Raw genomic sequence first — 13,841 nt, 5'->3', positions numbered from 1 at the left:
AAGGGGATTGAGAGACGGCTGGGTGGAAGGATGTAAGATAATAGAGTGGTGATGGATGACAGGAATTCCATGCTGATTAAAACAGTTTTAATACATTTCATGTTCTTTCCCATTTATGTCTTAGAGATTGTAGACTGGTATTATCACTGCCTATATTGACTTAACCATAGAAATAGTATCTCATTCTAGTTCTGTGGACTTGACACACATAAACAGAGTGTATGAGTACCTGCATCCATCCCAAAACAAGACTGTTTGGTTTGAATAATTTGTATTATTCATGAGCATTAGATTTGACAAGGGGTTTTGAACCATAAAATATTAATCCTTCAACTAAGGCAGTTCTGATCCAGAACACTTGTCTCTCATTGGTGACATTCGACCGTCCTCACCAGTGGTTTGTAAATGACAATTGTTTCACCTTTTGACCCCTTTGGGCTCCGGAGTGGCGCAGGGGTCTAAGGCACTGCATCTCAGTGCTAGAGGCGTCACTGCAGTCCCTGGTTTGAATCCAGGCTGAATCATATCCGGACATGATTTGGAGTCCCATAGGGCGGCGCACAATTGGCACAGCATCATCTGGGTTTGGCCGGGGTAGGCCGTCATTGTAAATAAGAATTTGTTCTTAACTGACTTGCCTAGTTGAATAAATAAAAAATAAGGTCCATTTCAGGTTAGTCTTTGGTTCCATCCTGGGGTTGGGTTACAAAGAATCTGAACCTCAGGGGTGGAGCTCCAAAAGGGGGCTAGCTCAGTCACCTTTTGAAACTCTTACTCTGATAACTGCTGCCATTGTTAGTGTGTATGCTTTTCTGAGTATTTTCAAGTAGCCATCATCCAGATACAATAATGTTGCTGAGCTGTTCAGAGATATCATGCACATCTGGGATGCGCTGAGTGAGATGTAGGCTGTGTATATGTCTAGACATGTTTGAGCATGTTTGAGAGTCTAGTTCTGTTTGAGCATGTTTGAGAGTCTAGTTCTGTTTGGGCATGTTTGAGAGTCTAGTTCTGTTTGAGCATGTTTGAGAGTCTAGTTCTGTTTGAGCATGTTTGAGAGTCTAGTTCTGTTTGAGTATGTTTGAGAGTCTAGTTCTGTTTGAGCTTGTTTGAGAGTCTAGTTCTGTTTGAGCATGTTTGAGAGTCTAGTTCTGTTTGAGCATGTTTGAGAGTCTAGTTCTGTTTGAGCATGTTTGAGTCTAGTTGTTTGTGTGAGAGATTATTAGTCCACTCGTTGACTCGTGTTGCAGACCTTAATAGCTCCCTGTCCTTGTGTGAATGGCCCCTGATCAGGATGAATGATCCTGTCCTAAAGATCAGATGGCGATCAGTAACTGGAGCCAAAGCAGGATCAGTGTCAAGACAACAGCAGGATCAATAACAGACATGAACAGAGAGAGAAGAGAGATGGAGTGAAAGAGAGATAGAAGGGTATGAGAGAGATTCATCTGGAGAGGATTTTTCCACAAAATGAGTTAAGCTCCACAATGATAAGGGAGGTTGGTCAAAGGCAATACGATTAACGGAATAATTACTCTCAAACGTTAGGAAGAAAGGATGCCCATTCTATCTGCCTGAAGGGCATCACAGTAATACACAGCTTCTGTAATCCCAGGAAGAGGCGGCGGCAAAAACACTGATTGACTTACCTCAGGGAGACAAACACTCACTTCTTATGGAAGAAGTCACACATTGAGAATTAATGCTACTGTGACAATAGTCCTGAGGAGGAAAGTATTGAAAAACAGTCTGGACTGGAGGAATCAAAAATGGCTACCAGTTCCACTTAAATGTAATATCTTGGTATATTCTTCCGTGGATAGTGCCTCTGCTTTGTCTAAGATCAAATCATGGGGAGGTATTCAGAGTAAATGATCATCACAAAACTCAATTTCTTTACAATAGTACTTTAATTTGACAATAATTCATAAATGATAAATCCAAACCATTTAGAGGAGGCTTATTGTATTGTTAAAGACATGCACCGGAACTTTGGCGACTAAGTATTTTTAAAACCTCCCGCTTTGGGCTGGATGTGTCAATGTGTAGTTCATACATGCATAATCTATGAGCAGAATTACTGTTTCACCTCAGTTAACCACGAAATCCATAGTTTGAAAGCAACTGTTTTTCTGGAAGCTGTGCTTCGCCATTCTCCTAAATTTTCCCCCACATGGGCCAGCCCCTAAACAATTCTAGTTCTAGCTAATGAGCTTCAGCCCCTCACCATTTGAGTGACAGCTAACAAGATGCACACAGCAGAGCAATCACATGGTGCACATGTGACGTAGTACGCAATTTCCGGGGACTCAGTGAGTACTTTCAGAACTACTGGCTAAAACTAATTCAAAAGTGCCAGAGAATATCAAGTTAGTTGAAGTTTGTAGTGGCTGTTTAGAGAATCTCTTTAACAGGTTGCTGACCATGGCATCAATTATCATATCTCAGTATAGAGCACTATATACCAAATAAGTATCATTAGTAAACTGTTAACAGTAATTTATTTTATAAAGGAGACCCTTTATCATCATGTCATGTGTAGCTATAGTCCAGAGTGTTAATAGGCTTGGGCACTATATAACACATTACACAGTGCAGAAGGTACTCACACACTTTACACAGCTCTCATACCATCTTGTCATCCAATAAATATGTCCATTCAGAGATTCTTGTTCAGCCATCTCATTATGTGTCCAGCAGTCATTGTCCTGCCAGTGTGAGTCCATTGGTCCATGACACATTAGTCCTTTGCTTGAGCTTGTGTCTGCTACTCCTGTGTCTCCGTCTCTGTCAGCGTCAGCTCCTGTGGTTCTGGGTCAGGTAGCTCCTGTGGTTGAGCTACAATGCCTGTCTTTATTTTAATTGTTTCTACAAGATCTAAACTGTCCATCTTTATTTGTTCTACAATGCCTCCCTCCTCCTCTACAGCTGCCGATGCCTTTTCCTTCTCCTCATTCTCCTCCGTCTTCAGAGGCATCCATGACTCTTTGTGCAGCCTCTCGTTATTCTCCACCCCCTGGACACCAGGGGGCACTGTGGCGGCCATAGCAGGCGGCAGGTGCTTGAACTCTTCGTCGTTCACATCATAGTCCTTCATCTTATGGTCCAGGATCCACCAGCGACCCGCGAAGCCAACGTCCAGTACCCGCGTGTGGAGCTCCCTCCAGGGGATAGAGAGGTTGGAGCACTGGGCCTCGTAAAGACTGGCGTCCGGGTTGTAATCGGCGAAGTAGGTGAGTGAGACCATTCCCAGGCTGAGGTGACGTAACCTTCCCTCGTTACGAAGCTTCGCCAGCTTCTGCACGTGCCCATCCGATGTTCCACTGCGTATCCACGGCGTCAGGAGCCCGAGCTGATTGGCTGTATCCAGGACGGTGGTCTCGAAGGAGGCGTCGTCGGGGTTTGTGTAGATGCAGGTGCCGGCTCCACCCAGAAGGCTCAGGTAGATGGAAGCTTTGATTGGCCTCTCCCACGCGCCCACCACAATCTCACGACACGCCTCCTTGTAGTCTCTGGACATGCCGCTAAACCACACACCTGATGGAGAGGGGAGAGAATTGTGAGAAAAAGACAGACAGCATTCACACAAGATAAGGTGGTTTACTAAAACAAAGGCATAACAGACTGACACAATATCCCTAGACATGGTAGTGAGGCATGCACACAATTATAATGTTTTGTGTGCCAACACTGTATTCTATTGCATTGCATCTCCAAGCTGACAGGAATTGTCTCAGAGAGAGGTCACCGCAATAACCTCAGTCACGTGCCTTCCTCCACCCTGTGATTGCAAGCAGGGGCAACTGTGAAGGATCAAAAGCTAACAATGCCTTTACATAGACGTGTATGAAGTACATTTTCAAATCTAACTAGTGTAAAAGCCACAATGTGATACAGTTTGTTTGAAGCTAATGCCACACAATCTGATAACCTCATGAATGACTTTGGCAAGACGGTTAAGCAAGAAAGATCACGAGTTCGTTCAGGTTCGTAAAGGCGTGGTTGGCTAACACGGCAACCAAGAGATAGATCGATTTCTTACCCAATTTGCTATTTTTCAACCTCTCCCATCGGGTGCCATTGATGGGTGCTGCTCCTGCTTCTGCTACAGAGGTGGAACACCATCTCCTGAGCACCCACGAGGCAGCCATGTTCGTCAAGACAGAAGCCGATCGTTCCGGAAGTTCACATTCGGACTGGCTCGGACCAGAAAAACACAGCGGGCTTCTTGATACATTAATTTCCAATGTGAAAAAATTGAATTTATTGAGACAAAATGGCATGTCAGTAAAAAGTTGTATTATTATTTTTTCCCGTAAAAAAACAAATATCCAATATCCAGTTCTGCTTAAAAAGAATGTCATTAAATCCCTGTAATATCACTATAAACTAATAAATATCATGTAAGTACAAATGTTTTTTTTTTTTACATTCGGATAACACCCATATTACAAAGAAAACACTCACATTTGGCGCACCGCATTATCATCCGTCTGTACCTGGTCACGTGAACATGATGATCCGTCTTGAGCCAACACAGAATCCGTTGTGTACGTAAGGTGACGTGGAACAGGCGAGTGATAATGTGATTTAGTGCACCATAGTTGAAATGAACACCATTAGCTAGCTAGTTTATTCAGACATCCAACGCAGTACACATTTAAAAAAAAATATTTAACTATGTGCTGCTGTTGTTAGGTGAGTTGATATTGAGATATAAAGCGAGAAAACAGTGCTAGCTCGACAGCTGTCAGGCTAGCGAGGCGGTCGTGTCAGCACTGCTAACATAGCTGACTGGCTCGCATTGCGGATACAACACAACCTCCTGTGACAAACAGGTAAGTCTCGGATCACGACGGCCAACGTATGAATATAAATCTGAAGCTAGCTAGCTAGAGTTACAGTAAACTATAGGCATAAACATGACACGCAGACTGCTAGCCTGCCAAACAGGTCAACACAAACTGTCACTTGTCAGATTAAAAAATTGCACCTGTATAGTCGATGTCGCATGCCTACACATGATGCTGTTACGTTTGCTTTAGAAGGCAGCCAACAAAGAGAACATCTTGTTCATATGTAGCAAAAGCTAGTTGGCTACCCTATCCGGGAGAAGAACACAGACTGTTGCCATACGTCAGCCTCAACAGTTAAGAGTACATTTTCTCATCTCCTTCCAGGTCTTGCGTGAGGTGGTCATCTTTCCAGAGTTACCATGGCGAGTCCAGATGATCTGAAGTTCCAAGGTGAGGCTCATGGAGTGGCTCCCATCCTCCTCTGTTTATCCCCTTTCACCTCCTCTTCACCTCTCTCCTTGTCTCTACACCTCCTCTTCACTCTTCCCCTCTCTCCTTGTCTCTACATCTCCTCTTCACTCTTCCCCTCTCTCCTTGTCTCTACACCTCCTCTTCACTCTTCCCCTCTCTCCTTGTCTCTACACCTCCTCTTCACTCTTCCCCTCTCTCCTTGTCTCTACATCTCCTCTTCCCCTCTCTCCTTGTCTCTACATCTCTCACTACCACTGTCCCACACCTCCTCTCTCATTCCCTCACTCTAACCACCTCTGTCTTCTTCTCCTCTAGAGTTTGATGAGGCCACTGACCTGCTGTTAGCAGACCCTGGGGCCTCCACCCTCAGTATGTCTGGCTCCAGCAGAACGGCCCCGGCCGGTGCCACTGGGGACATCAAACTGGACATGTCCGATGATGAGGGACAGGAGGAGAGTTCAGAGGTCAGGATGATGAATGAGTCCAATCATATCGCTACATTGATAATCTGAAATTTTGCCTTTAATGACGTTTGCACAAACAGCCAAAAACCAAGCAATATGGGGATAACTGATTGACATTACTGTTTACAGCTCCTAAGAGGGGAGAAACAAACTAGCGGCTTCTGGACCTTTGAGTACTACCAGTCATTCTTCAATGTGGATACAATGCAGGTACAATATGCTTGAAATAACATAGAATAATCTGCACTCATGAGACTGGCCTATATGTTGCTGTTTAACATCTGCCATATAGAAACTGTAAATGTAGTGGTGTTAGTTGCTGTACAATGTCCATTGGTTGACTGACTTCCTGTCATGGGATGCAGGTGCTGGACAGGGTCAAGGGGTCGGTGATGCCTTTACCAGGGCGGAACTTCATCAAACATACCCTCCAGTCGAGTCCGGATTTATATGGTAATGGGACACATCACCACTATAGCTTAGATACAATTGTTCCTAGATAGTTAGATCTGACTTAGAATGGACCTTAGAATGTTAACTTTTATAGCCGTAAAACTGGAAGACAGTTTGCCAAACTCTGCATATCTTAGGTTGTAATGTGAACCACCTCTACCCAGACTAACCTTACCTCCTGGTCTCCCGTATGTCCAGGTCCCTTCTGGATCTGTGTGACGCTGGTGTTCTCTCTGGCCATCAGTGGAAACCTGTCCACCTTCCTGAACTCTCTGGGGAGCCCCCATTACCACTACAGACCCCAGTTCCACAGAGGTATGGTACCTGGGGGTTACAGCTTGGCTCCTTCTCAATGGTTTCATGTGAGATTTGCTATATAAACAAAAAAAAATAGCAGTGTTGATGTTGCTTGCTTTTTCTCACTCCCTCAGTGACGATAGCTGCAGTAGTGATCTTCCTGTATGCCTGGCTGGTGCCCCTGGGTGTATGGGGTTTCCTGACCTGGAGGCAGAGGGAGGAGAGGCAGCAGAGTGGTTACTCCTTCCTGGAGACGGTGTGTGTCTACGGCTACTCCCTCTTCATCTACATCCCCACCTCAGTGAGTCAGCAGACACACACTAGTGAATGTCTGGGTCGTATTCAGCTAGCAAAACATATTCATCCCCCTAGCTAAATGTTTTGCAATGGAAAATGAAGTTCAGATGGTACCTACTTTACAGTTTCATAGTTTTCTTCAGTTTTTGTGCCTATTGAATGACCCTGTTCGTGATAGTATCTTTCTATCTGATTGGGACCCAATCCGAACCAATTAATGCAGAACAGCTTATTCTCAAGTAACAAACCAATCACCTCCCTCAGGTGTTGTGGATCTTACCATTCGAATGGCTCCGATGGCTCCTCATCCTGGTCGCCATGGTAATCTCTGGGTCGGTCCTGGTGCTCACCTTCTGGCCTGTCGTCCGCGATGACACCAAGGTGACTGCTTTTGCCACCGTGGCAACAATCATCGTTCTCCATGCGCTGCTATCAATTGGCTGCAAGGTAAGAGCCCACTATAAGAGTGCTATGGGTAAAAGTTACCTAGCCCCATCCTCCTAGGCCCTGTTCAAGTACTTTGAAGAAGAATGTCAGTGATCATGGTCTGACATGAATATAGAAAGTAGAGTCCTCATTTCACTTATCCAGGGAAGGATGGACTTTAAAAATGTTTGAACCAGGCCCTAATCATAATCTAAATGGGAACGTCTCAGCTGTATGCGCCTCAGGGGAAATGTTAAATGTCTCATCTCCAACACCCTACTTCAGTCTATGGCTAGCTATAAACCTCATAGTTCTTTAAGTTTCTAACCCTTTATACCCGTCCCCTCTGTCCCTCTATGCTATCTTTCAGATGTATTTTTTCCAGACAGCAGTTCCTACACCCGCACCCAACCACACAGCAGCAATATTGACCAACAAGACCCACTGACCAAGAGGAACCGGAGGGAGGGAGATGTGTCCCAACACTTAATGACCTCTTCTCATAGTCACAATGTTTGAGACCACTGGGGAATCTGAAAGGACTAGATAAAAGGTTTAGGCTTTTGTTACCTACTCTGTGAGCATTGGAAGAGTAGCTAGCTGGCTAACCGCCAAACAGATGATGGCGATCTCGCCATTGACTAACTACATTGTTGTTGTGTGAGGATGATATGAGTCGAGAGGGAAAAGTTGGATGAAATCAGAGTTTACGACACCTGCGTGGACGTTGTTTTGAGTTTACAGCTCAGTGGGTCACACATTTTCCAGTCCTTTCAGATCAGAGAAGGGGACGTAGCGAAGTAGGGCCTGCATACTCCGATGCTCGAACCAATAATGATACAGAGGACCGACAAGTGGTCAGAAAGGTACCCATAACGTTGTTGGAGGTTCTGGGTGTGTGAGCCATACTCTAGTACATAATGGACTTAACTGGACCAGCAGCCCATTAAAAGTGCTGTGCAATTGACTACATATGTTATTACAAAGAGAAGGGACAAGGATAGAGGCCTATGAGTATAAGCAAATTATGGGTTATGAGGATTGCATTGGGGGAAACTGTCTTGCTTATGCTGCAGAAATGATTCCGCTGTAAATTCTGCACTTGTATATTGTAATAAATCAATATTTATCATGGAGAAGCTGGGTGCACCTCAATAGTCGGAGACTTCCTCATCTCTACTTTTTATCTGCACTAAAAACATAGGAAAGGCGGAAGCATATGAGATCTGCTCTAACCAGCTCAGTTCTGTCATGACAAAGAAAGGAATTCTTTATAGACTTGAACTCCTCAGCTGCAGTCTGATCTTGATGCACCTATTGAAGGGAAATGCTGTATGAATGTTTAATGATGTACTAATACAGGGGTGGCCAACCTTATCCATAAAGGTGCATGCTTTTGTTCCAGCCAAGCAAAAACACCTGATTCTACAATCAGATGAGATGGATCAACAGGTATGTTACAGCTTGGCTGGAACCAAGGCCCACGCCAGCCCTCTGCGGGTGAGATTGAAACGGGCTGTTTTAGAACTCAAACCACTCCTATGACCTGGAACACGTGTAGTACTGTGCTGACTAATGTATCCACACAACTTTTTCTTTTTGTAGATAGACTTGTAAATTAAGGAAAGGGTTTGTCAGTGTATTTATTTTTTCCTCTTTGTTCAGACTTCTGGGTTTGTGTGAATAAACTGTAGTTTCAGTCTGAATTGTGTCGTCTTCTTGGTGTTGACTAAAGCCCGAGGGCAGGGGTCTCTAACTCCGGTCCTGGAGTGCTATGTCTTGGCAGGCTTTTGTTCCAGCCCAGCACTACCACATCTGATTCAATTAAGATTAGTTGGTAGGTGCTGGCGATGAAGGCTGCGAAATATCCACCATCTTGATTTCAACCGAGGAAGTCGAGAGAACCCAGCTATGCAGCATTGGTTCCAGCCCTCAAGCTGTCAGTGCTCTGCTTACTGTACGTAGAAAACATAGATTCTTGCTAGGCCCAGCAATGATCCCTGAGATTTATGGGACAGCCGAGCACTCCAAAGGTAGTTGCTTTGTGTGTGTGCTTGGAGGACATACATTGACGTGCCCAATGAATATAGCTGTAAATGTCTACTGACCATGTAGGCTCATAGTGTAAGGCACAAGATTTGACTTACCCTCAAGGTGACATTATAAAATCAGATTTCATAAGTCGACCCTAACTGCTGGTTTTGGTTAGGAAAATCTGATCCTAGATCTGTGGCTTCTTACAACGAACAGGAAACGGCACAATAGTCTTCCTGATGCACTTTCCATCAATTGAGGTCCCAGAGAAAAGTAGTGTTTGAATGCTAAGCTAGCAACTATCACAACATTGGTGTTAAAAATCTAACCGTAATATCTAAGGTTAATTATAAGACCGGATCCAAATATTTTTGGGGGGACTTCTCCACCAACATTTAATTGACTCCTTTTATACTTGTTTTTTGTTTGTTGCTTTTCTGTGAAAGAAATAAAGCAAATAAAGACAACTGAAAAGTTAACCCTACAAACTAGCAAGACATTTTCTCTTCATAAAACTTGCTAAATCAAAAAAATGTAATTAAACTCAGTCCACAAATTGTGACTGGAAGCAATGCATACATGTCCATTAAGTCTTTGTCTGAAGGTTGGGCAATCAACTTGCCCGGGAAAGGAGGGAGGAGAGGTTTAGATATGTTAGAGTCTGGATATGATAGGGAAAGAGGTGACTCCCTCTATACCGAACTCCCCACCTCAGTCTGAACGGCAGTCTCAAAATGAAGGAAAGGAAACCGGGGAAGAATGTAAACTAGGATACAGCTGCTCCAACGGCCGACATCAGTGTCCTTGGTCCATACTGTCAGTCTGTCTTTCTGTGGGTTCATCCTGCTTCCACCAAAACCATCGGCTCACTGCAATCCTGATTGGCTATGGAGTGGGGGGCCGGGTCTGCTGCTGTGTCCTCGAAGCTCATTGGCAAGGTTCTAACAGAGTTCCAGAGTTGGTGTTCTTCAAGATCCCGTTCTACAGGGTTCTCCTACACACTGACATCTAGGCTACATCTCAAATGACACCCTAGTCCCTATACAGTGCACTTCATTTGTCCATGTGGCTCTAGTCAAAAGTAGAGCACTCTATATGGAATAGGGTGTCTTTTGAGATAGCCCAGTAGACCTAGGCTAAAGACTACCACTATGGATGACCAGACAAACACCTTGGGGGGAGCTAGCTATCACTCTGGAATGGGGCCGTTTAAGGAGAGAGGCTCTACAGGCAGGTGGAGAAGTGCCTCGATATGAAAACAAAATGGCGTCAGTGAGGGGTGTTCATAGTGTTCTACTGTACAGGAAAGCCCCATGTCCTTTCAGTGCAGATCTGTAGTGGGGGACATCCAATCCAGCGATAAGGGGAGGGGGGATAGCGACTGGCTGTAGTGGATGGGGTTGGGAGTGTTTGGTGGAGGAGGGGGAAGGGTGGGGCATCACACTGGCACTAGGGGAGGCGAAATGTCCAAAAGGGAGGAGAGGGAGGGAACCCGGATAAAGGAGATGATACCTGCTGTACAGTCGTGCAATGAATTATTCTTTGCAACAAAAGTCTCTGTTGAATGTGTATGTGTAGGTGTACATGTGTCTGTAAAGCATGAAAAGGTCCAGTCAAACAAAGTTCAGTTCAGCTCTTCATTCAGAAAAACTGCCAATTCTTTGTGCTGATCAGTCTGTCAGTTGAACGTAGAGGTGCTGCCACCCTCTGGCTGGACTGGTGATATCATAGCAGCTGCTGCACGATGATGAGAGGGAGGGAGGGAGACGGGGAACAGCTCTCAAAACGGAGAGAGCAGTGGGGAGGGACGGATATGAAGGAATAACTCCAGTGATAGAGAGATGGACAGTAAAGGAGAAAGGAAGGTGCTGAAGGGACAACACGACAGCACTGGTTTTGGTATTCTGGTTCTGGCCGGTCGGGGGGAGGGGCTAGTAGAGGTCATGCAGGGGTTCGGAGGTGAAGGGTGACGAGGTCTTAACTCCCATAATGCATGGTGTTGCTAGGGATGGCCATGGGAGAGGCCATGGAGATGGCGGGTCCCCCCATGGTGAACTGGTTGGTGACGGGATAATGCTGCTGCTGCTGCTGGTTAGAGCTGCTGCTGCTGCTAGGACCTGATTGGCCAGTAGAAGCTCCTGGAGAGATGGGGGTGAGGGGGAGAAAATGGGAGGGAGAGAGGGAAAGAATGTTATCACCTTCCCCTGATTGGTTGTGGGCCAACTATGTCACATACTTCAGAATCCATCCCCTCCATTTACACAAATGATAGGCGTTTAGGAAACTTGACTTGATGTAGTTTAGTACAGGGTTTACCAAACTCGGTCCTGGCCCCCCCCCCCCCCCCCCTCAATATTTAAATCAGCTGTGTAGTGCTAGGGCAAAAAACAAGATGTGCAGGACCGAGTTTAGGAAGGACCGAGTTTAGGAAACCCTTGTATAGTGTATAAGGAGACGTACCCTGGACGATTCCGGTGCTCATGATGGAGCCCATCCTGGAGTGGGTGTGATTCACTATCCCTGTGTTCACTGAGGGCGGGAACAGAGGAAATAGTGAGACTGTATTAACGCACACACAAACACACACAGTCAGTCACACTGTCTGTGCTTGTCTGTCAGTCAGTCCATCAGTCCGTAGTATCCTACCGAGGGGGATGAGGTTGTTGTGGGACACCGTCGAGCCGCTGCCCATGACCGTACTGAGGTCATAGGCTGTAGGCATCCCTGAGAGAGAGAGAGAGATGAAAGGATGAGACGGGGAAGAGAGTGAGATGGGGAGGAGAGAACGAGAGAGATGGGAAGAGAAAGGGAGCGAAATGGGAGAAAAGCACAGAAGCATAAGTATCCTTTCTCTCTCACACACCGTTTCCCACTCAGAGAGCATGCATCCCCTGTCTATCAGCTGCTCTGTTAGCCTGATCTATTCTGTGATATCCCTACAGTTTAGTAAGACATTTGGTCATGATGTTGTATGGATGCTTTTGCCTGATGATGCTATCATGGGTCAGATTGTGTGTGTATCGTCTGTGTGTTTACCTGACACAGCATTGTTCTGCCTCATGCAGTGTGTGTGTGGGTTCTGCCCTGTGCAGTGTGTGTGGGTATGTCCTCTGTGTGTGTCTCCTCTACCGGTGTCCTCTATGTGTGTGTATTTACCTGACACAGCCATGCCCTGGCTCATGCTGTAGGCCCCCCCAGTGTTCCACATGGTCTCAGAGGGGGAGGTGTAGTGCGACCCAGGAGGGGGGGTGGGTGTGCTGCCTGTGTACCTACAAAAACACACACATACACGCCATGAGAGGGAGCTCCCCTTCCCCCCCTCGTTATCCTGAATGGCACAGGCCGAGGGCAGCGGAACAGACCAACTCACCTGAAAAAGGGGTTCTTCAAGTCCAGGAGGTTGCTGGACTTGGAGCCTGTCTGGTCCACTTGGGCGACAATACTGATGTCGTAGCTTTGTCTGTGAGGAGGGAAGAGAGCCGGGGATTGGTATGGGAGGAGAGCCGGGGGGTGGTATTGGAGGAGAGCCGGGGGTTGTTATGGGAGGAGGTGAGAAGGGAGGTGGATAGATTAACACAGACAGACAGAGCAGCACAGATTCAGCAAGCACACATCTGTAATACACATATATAGAGTGCTTTCGGGAGGTATTCAGACCCCTTGACGTTTTCCACATTTTGTTACATAGATTTTTCTTTTTTAATCCCTCAATCTAAACACAATATCTCATAATGACAAAGCAAAAACAAGTTTGTAGACATTTTTCCTGATTTATATTATTTAAAAAACTGAAATATGACATTTACACAAGTATTCAAATCCTTTACTAAGTACTTTGTTGAAGCACCTTTGGCAGCAATTATAGCCTAAAGTCTTCTTGGGTAGGACGCTACAAGCACCCTGGGACTAAACACTTCTCTCTGCAACTGGATCCCGGACTTCCTTACGGGCCGCCCCAAGTGGTAAGGGCAGGTAACAACACATCTGCCACGCTGATCCTCAACATGGGGGCCCCTCAGGGGTGCATGCTCAGTCCCCTCCTGTACTCCCTGTTTACTCATGATTGCACGGCCAGGCACGACTCCAACACCATATTTAAGTTTGCCGATGACAACAGCGGTAGGCCTGATCACCGACAACGTTGAGACAGCATATAAGGTCAGAGACCTGACCGTGCGGTGCAAGGAGAACAACCTCTCCCTCAATGTGATCAAGACAAAGAAGATGATTGTGAACTACAGGAAAAGGAGGACTGAGCACGCCCCCATTCTCATCAACGGGGCTGTAGTGGAGCAGGTTGAGAGCTTCAAGTTCCTTGGCATCCACATCACCAACAAACTAACATGGTCCAAAAGCACACCAAGGAAGTCGTGAAGAGGGCATGACAAAACCTATTCCCCCTCAGGAAGCTGAAAAGATTTGTCATGGGTCCTCAGATCCTCAAAAGGTTCTACAAGCTGCCCGCTGCACCATCGAGAGCATCCTGACGGGTTGCATCACTGCCTGGTATGGCAACTGCTTGGCCTCCGACCGCAAGACACTACAGAGGGTAGTGCGTACGGCCCGGTACATCACTGGTGCCAAGCTTTATGCCATCCAGGAT

General features: G+C 46.0%; 3 protein-coding genes across 4 annotated transcripts; 1 reads left to right on the top strand and 2 right to left on the bottom strand.

Moving 5' to 3' along the window:
- Positions 1–1,891: 1,891 nt before the first annotated feature.
- Positions 1,892–4,584, bottom strand: LOC139574104 (mitochondrial import inner membrane translocase subunit Tim29-like). Of its 2 annotated transcripts, XM_071398297.1 has the most exons (3): positions 4,468–4,584; positions 4,043–4,227; positions 1,892–3,537 (listed from the first exon to the last, which is right to left on the bottom strand). In XM_071398297.1, the coding sequence occupies exons 2-3, from the start codon at positions 4,149–4,151 to the stop codon at positions 2,768–2,770; spliced, it is 879 nt and encodes a 292-aa protein (XP_071254398.1). In that variant the 5' UTR covers positions 4,152–4,227; positions 4,468–4,584; the 3' UTR covers positions 1,892–2,767. The 2 variants fall into 2 exon arrangements, with proteins under 2 accessions (XP_071254398.1, XP_071254391.1); XM_071398290.1 differs by lacking the exon at positions 4,468–4,584 and having other exon boundaries at positions 4,043–4,419.
- Positions 4,585–4,699: 115 nt separating this feature from the next.
- Positions 4,700–8,910, top strand: LOC139574118 (protein YIPF1-like). The gene is made up of 9 exons (XM_071398308.1): positions 4,700–4,838; positions 5,181–5,246; positions 5,583–5,731; positions 5,861–5,941; positions 6,097–6,184; positions 6,383–6,499; positions 6,616–6,782; positions 7,043–7,225; positions 7,575–8,910. Exons 2-9 carry the CDS (start codon positions 5,216–5,218, stop codon positions 7,650–7,652), a joined length of 894 nt encoding a protein of 297 aa, XP_071254409.1. The 5' UTR covers positions 4,700–4,838; positions 5,181–5,215; the 3' UTR covers positions 7,653–8,910.
- A 694-nt stretch (positions 8,911–9,604) lies between these two features.
- Positions 9,605–12,698, bottom strand: LOC139574096 (histone-arginine methyltransferase CARM1-like; the record flags this gene model as incomplete). Its single annotated transcript, XM_071398278.1, is given in 5 exon segments — positions 9,605–11,376; positions 11,699–11,767; positions 11,885–11,962; positions 12,395–12,507; positions 12,609–12,698. Coding segments are annotated over 5 exon segments (511 nt in total), but the record flags the coding sequence as incomplete, so codon positions are not given.
- Positions 12,699–13,841: the final 1,143 nt, after the last annotated feature.

Source organism: Salvelinus alpinus, chromosome 1, assembly GCF_045679555.1.
Source record: "Salvelinus alpinus chromosome 1, SLU_Salpinus.1, whole genome shotgun sequence".
Classification (NCBI taxonomy): Eukaryota; Metazoa; Chordata; class Actinopteri; order Salmoniformes; family Salmonidae; genus Salvelinus; species Salvelinus alpinus.
This window is presented reverse-complemented; position numbering and strand designations above follow the sequence as displayed.

Excerpts from the sequence above, each read along its gene's own strand:
- LOC139574104 (XM_071398290.1), bottom strand. The coding sequence starts at position 4,364 with ATGACATTCTTTTTAAGCAGAACTGGATATTGGATATTTGTTTTTTTA. Across the intron at positions 3,538-4,042 it reads GTTGAAAAATAGCAAATTGG|GTGTGTGGTTTAGCGGCATG; the intron begins GTAAGAAATCGA and ends CCTCTCCATCAG.
- LOC139574118 (XM_071398308.1), top strand. The coding sequence starts at position 5,216 with ATGGCGAGTCCAGATGATCTGAAGTTCCAAG. Across the intron at positions 5,247-5,582 it reads AGATGATCTGAAGTTCCAAG|AGTTTGATGAGGCCACTGAC; the intron begins GTGAGGCTCATG and ends CTTCTCCTCTAG. Across the intron at positions 6,783-7,042 it reads TCATCTACATCCCCACCTCA|GTGTTGTGGATCTTACCATT; the intron begins GTGAGTCAGCAG and ends CACCTCCCTCAG.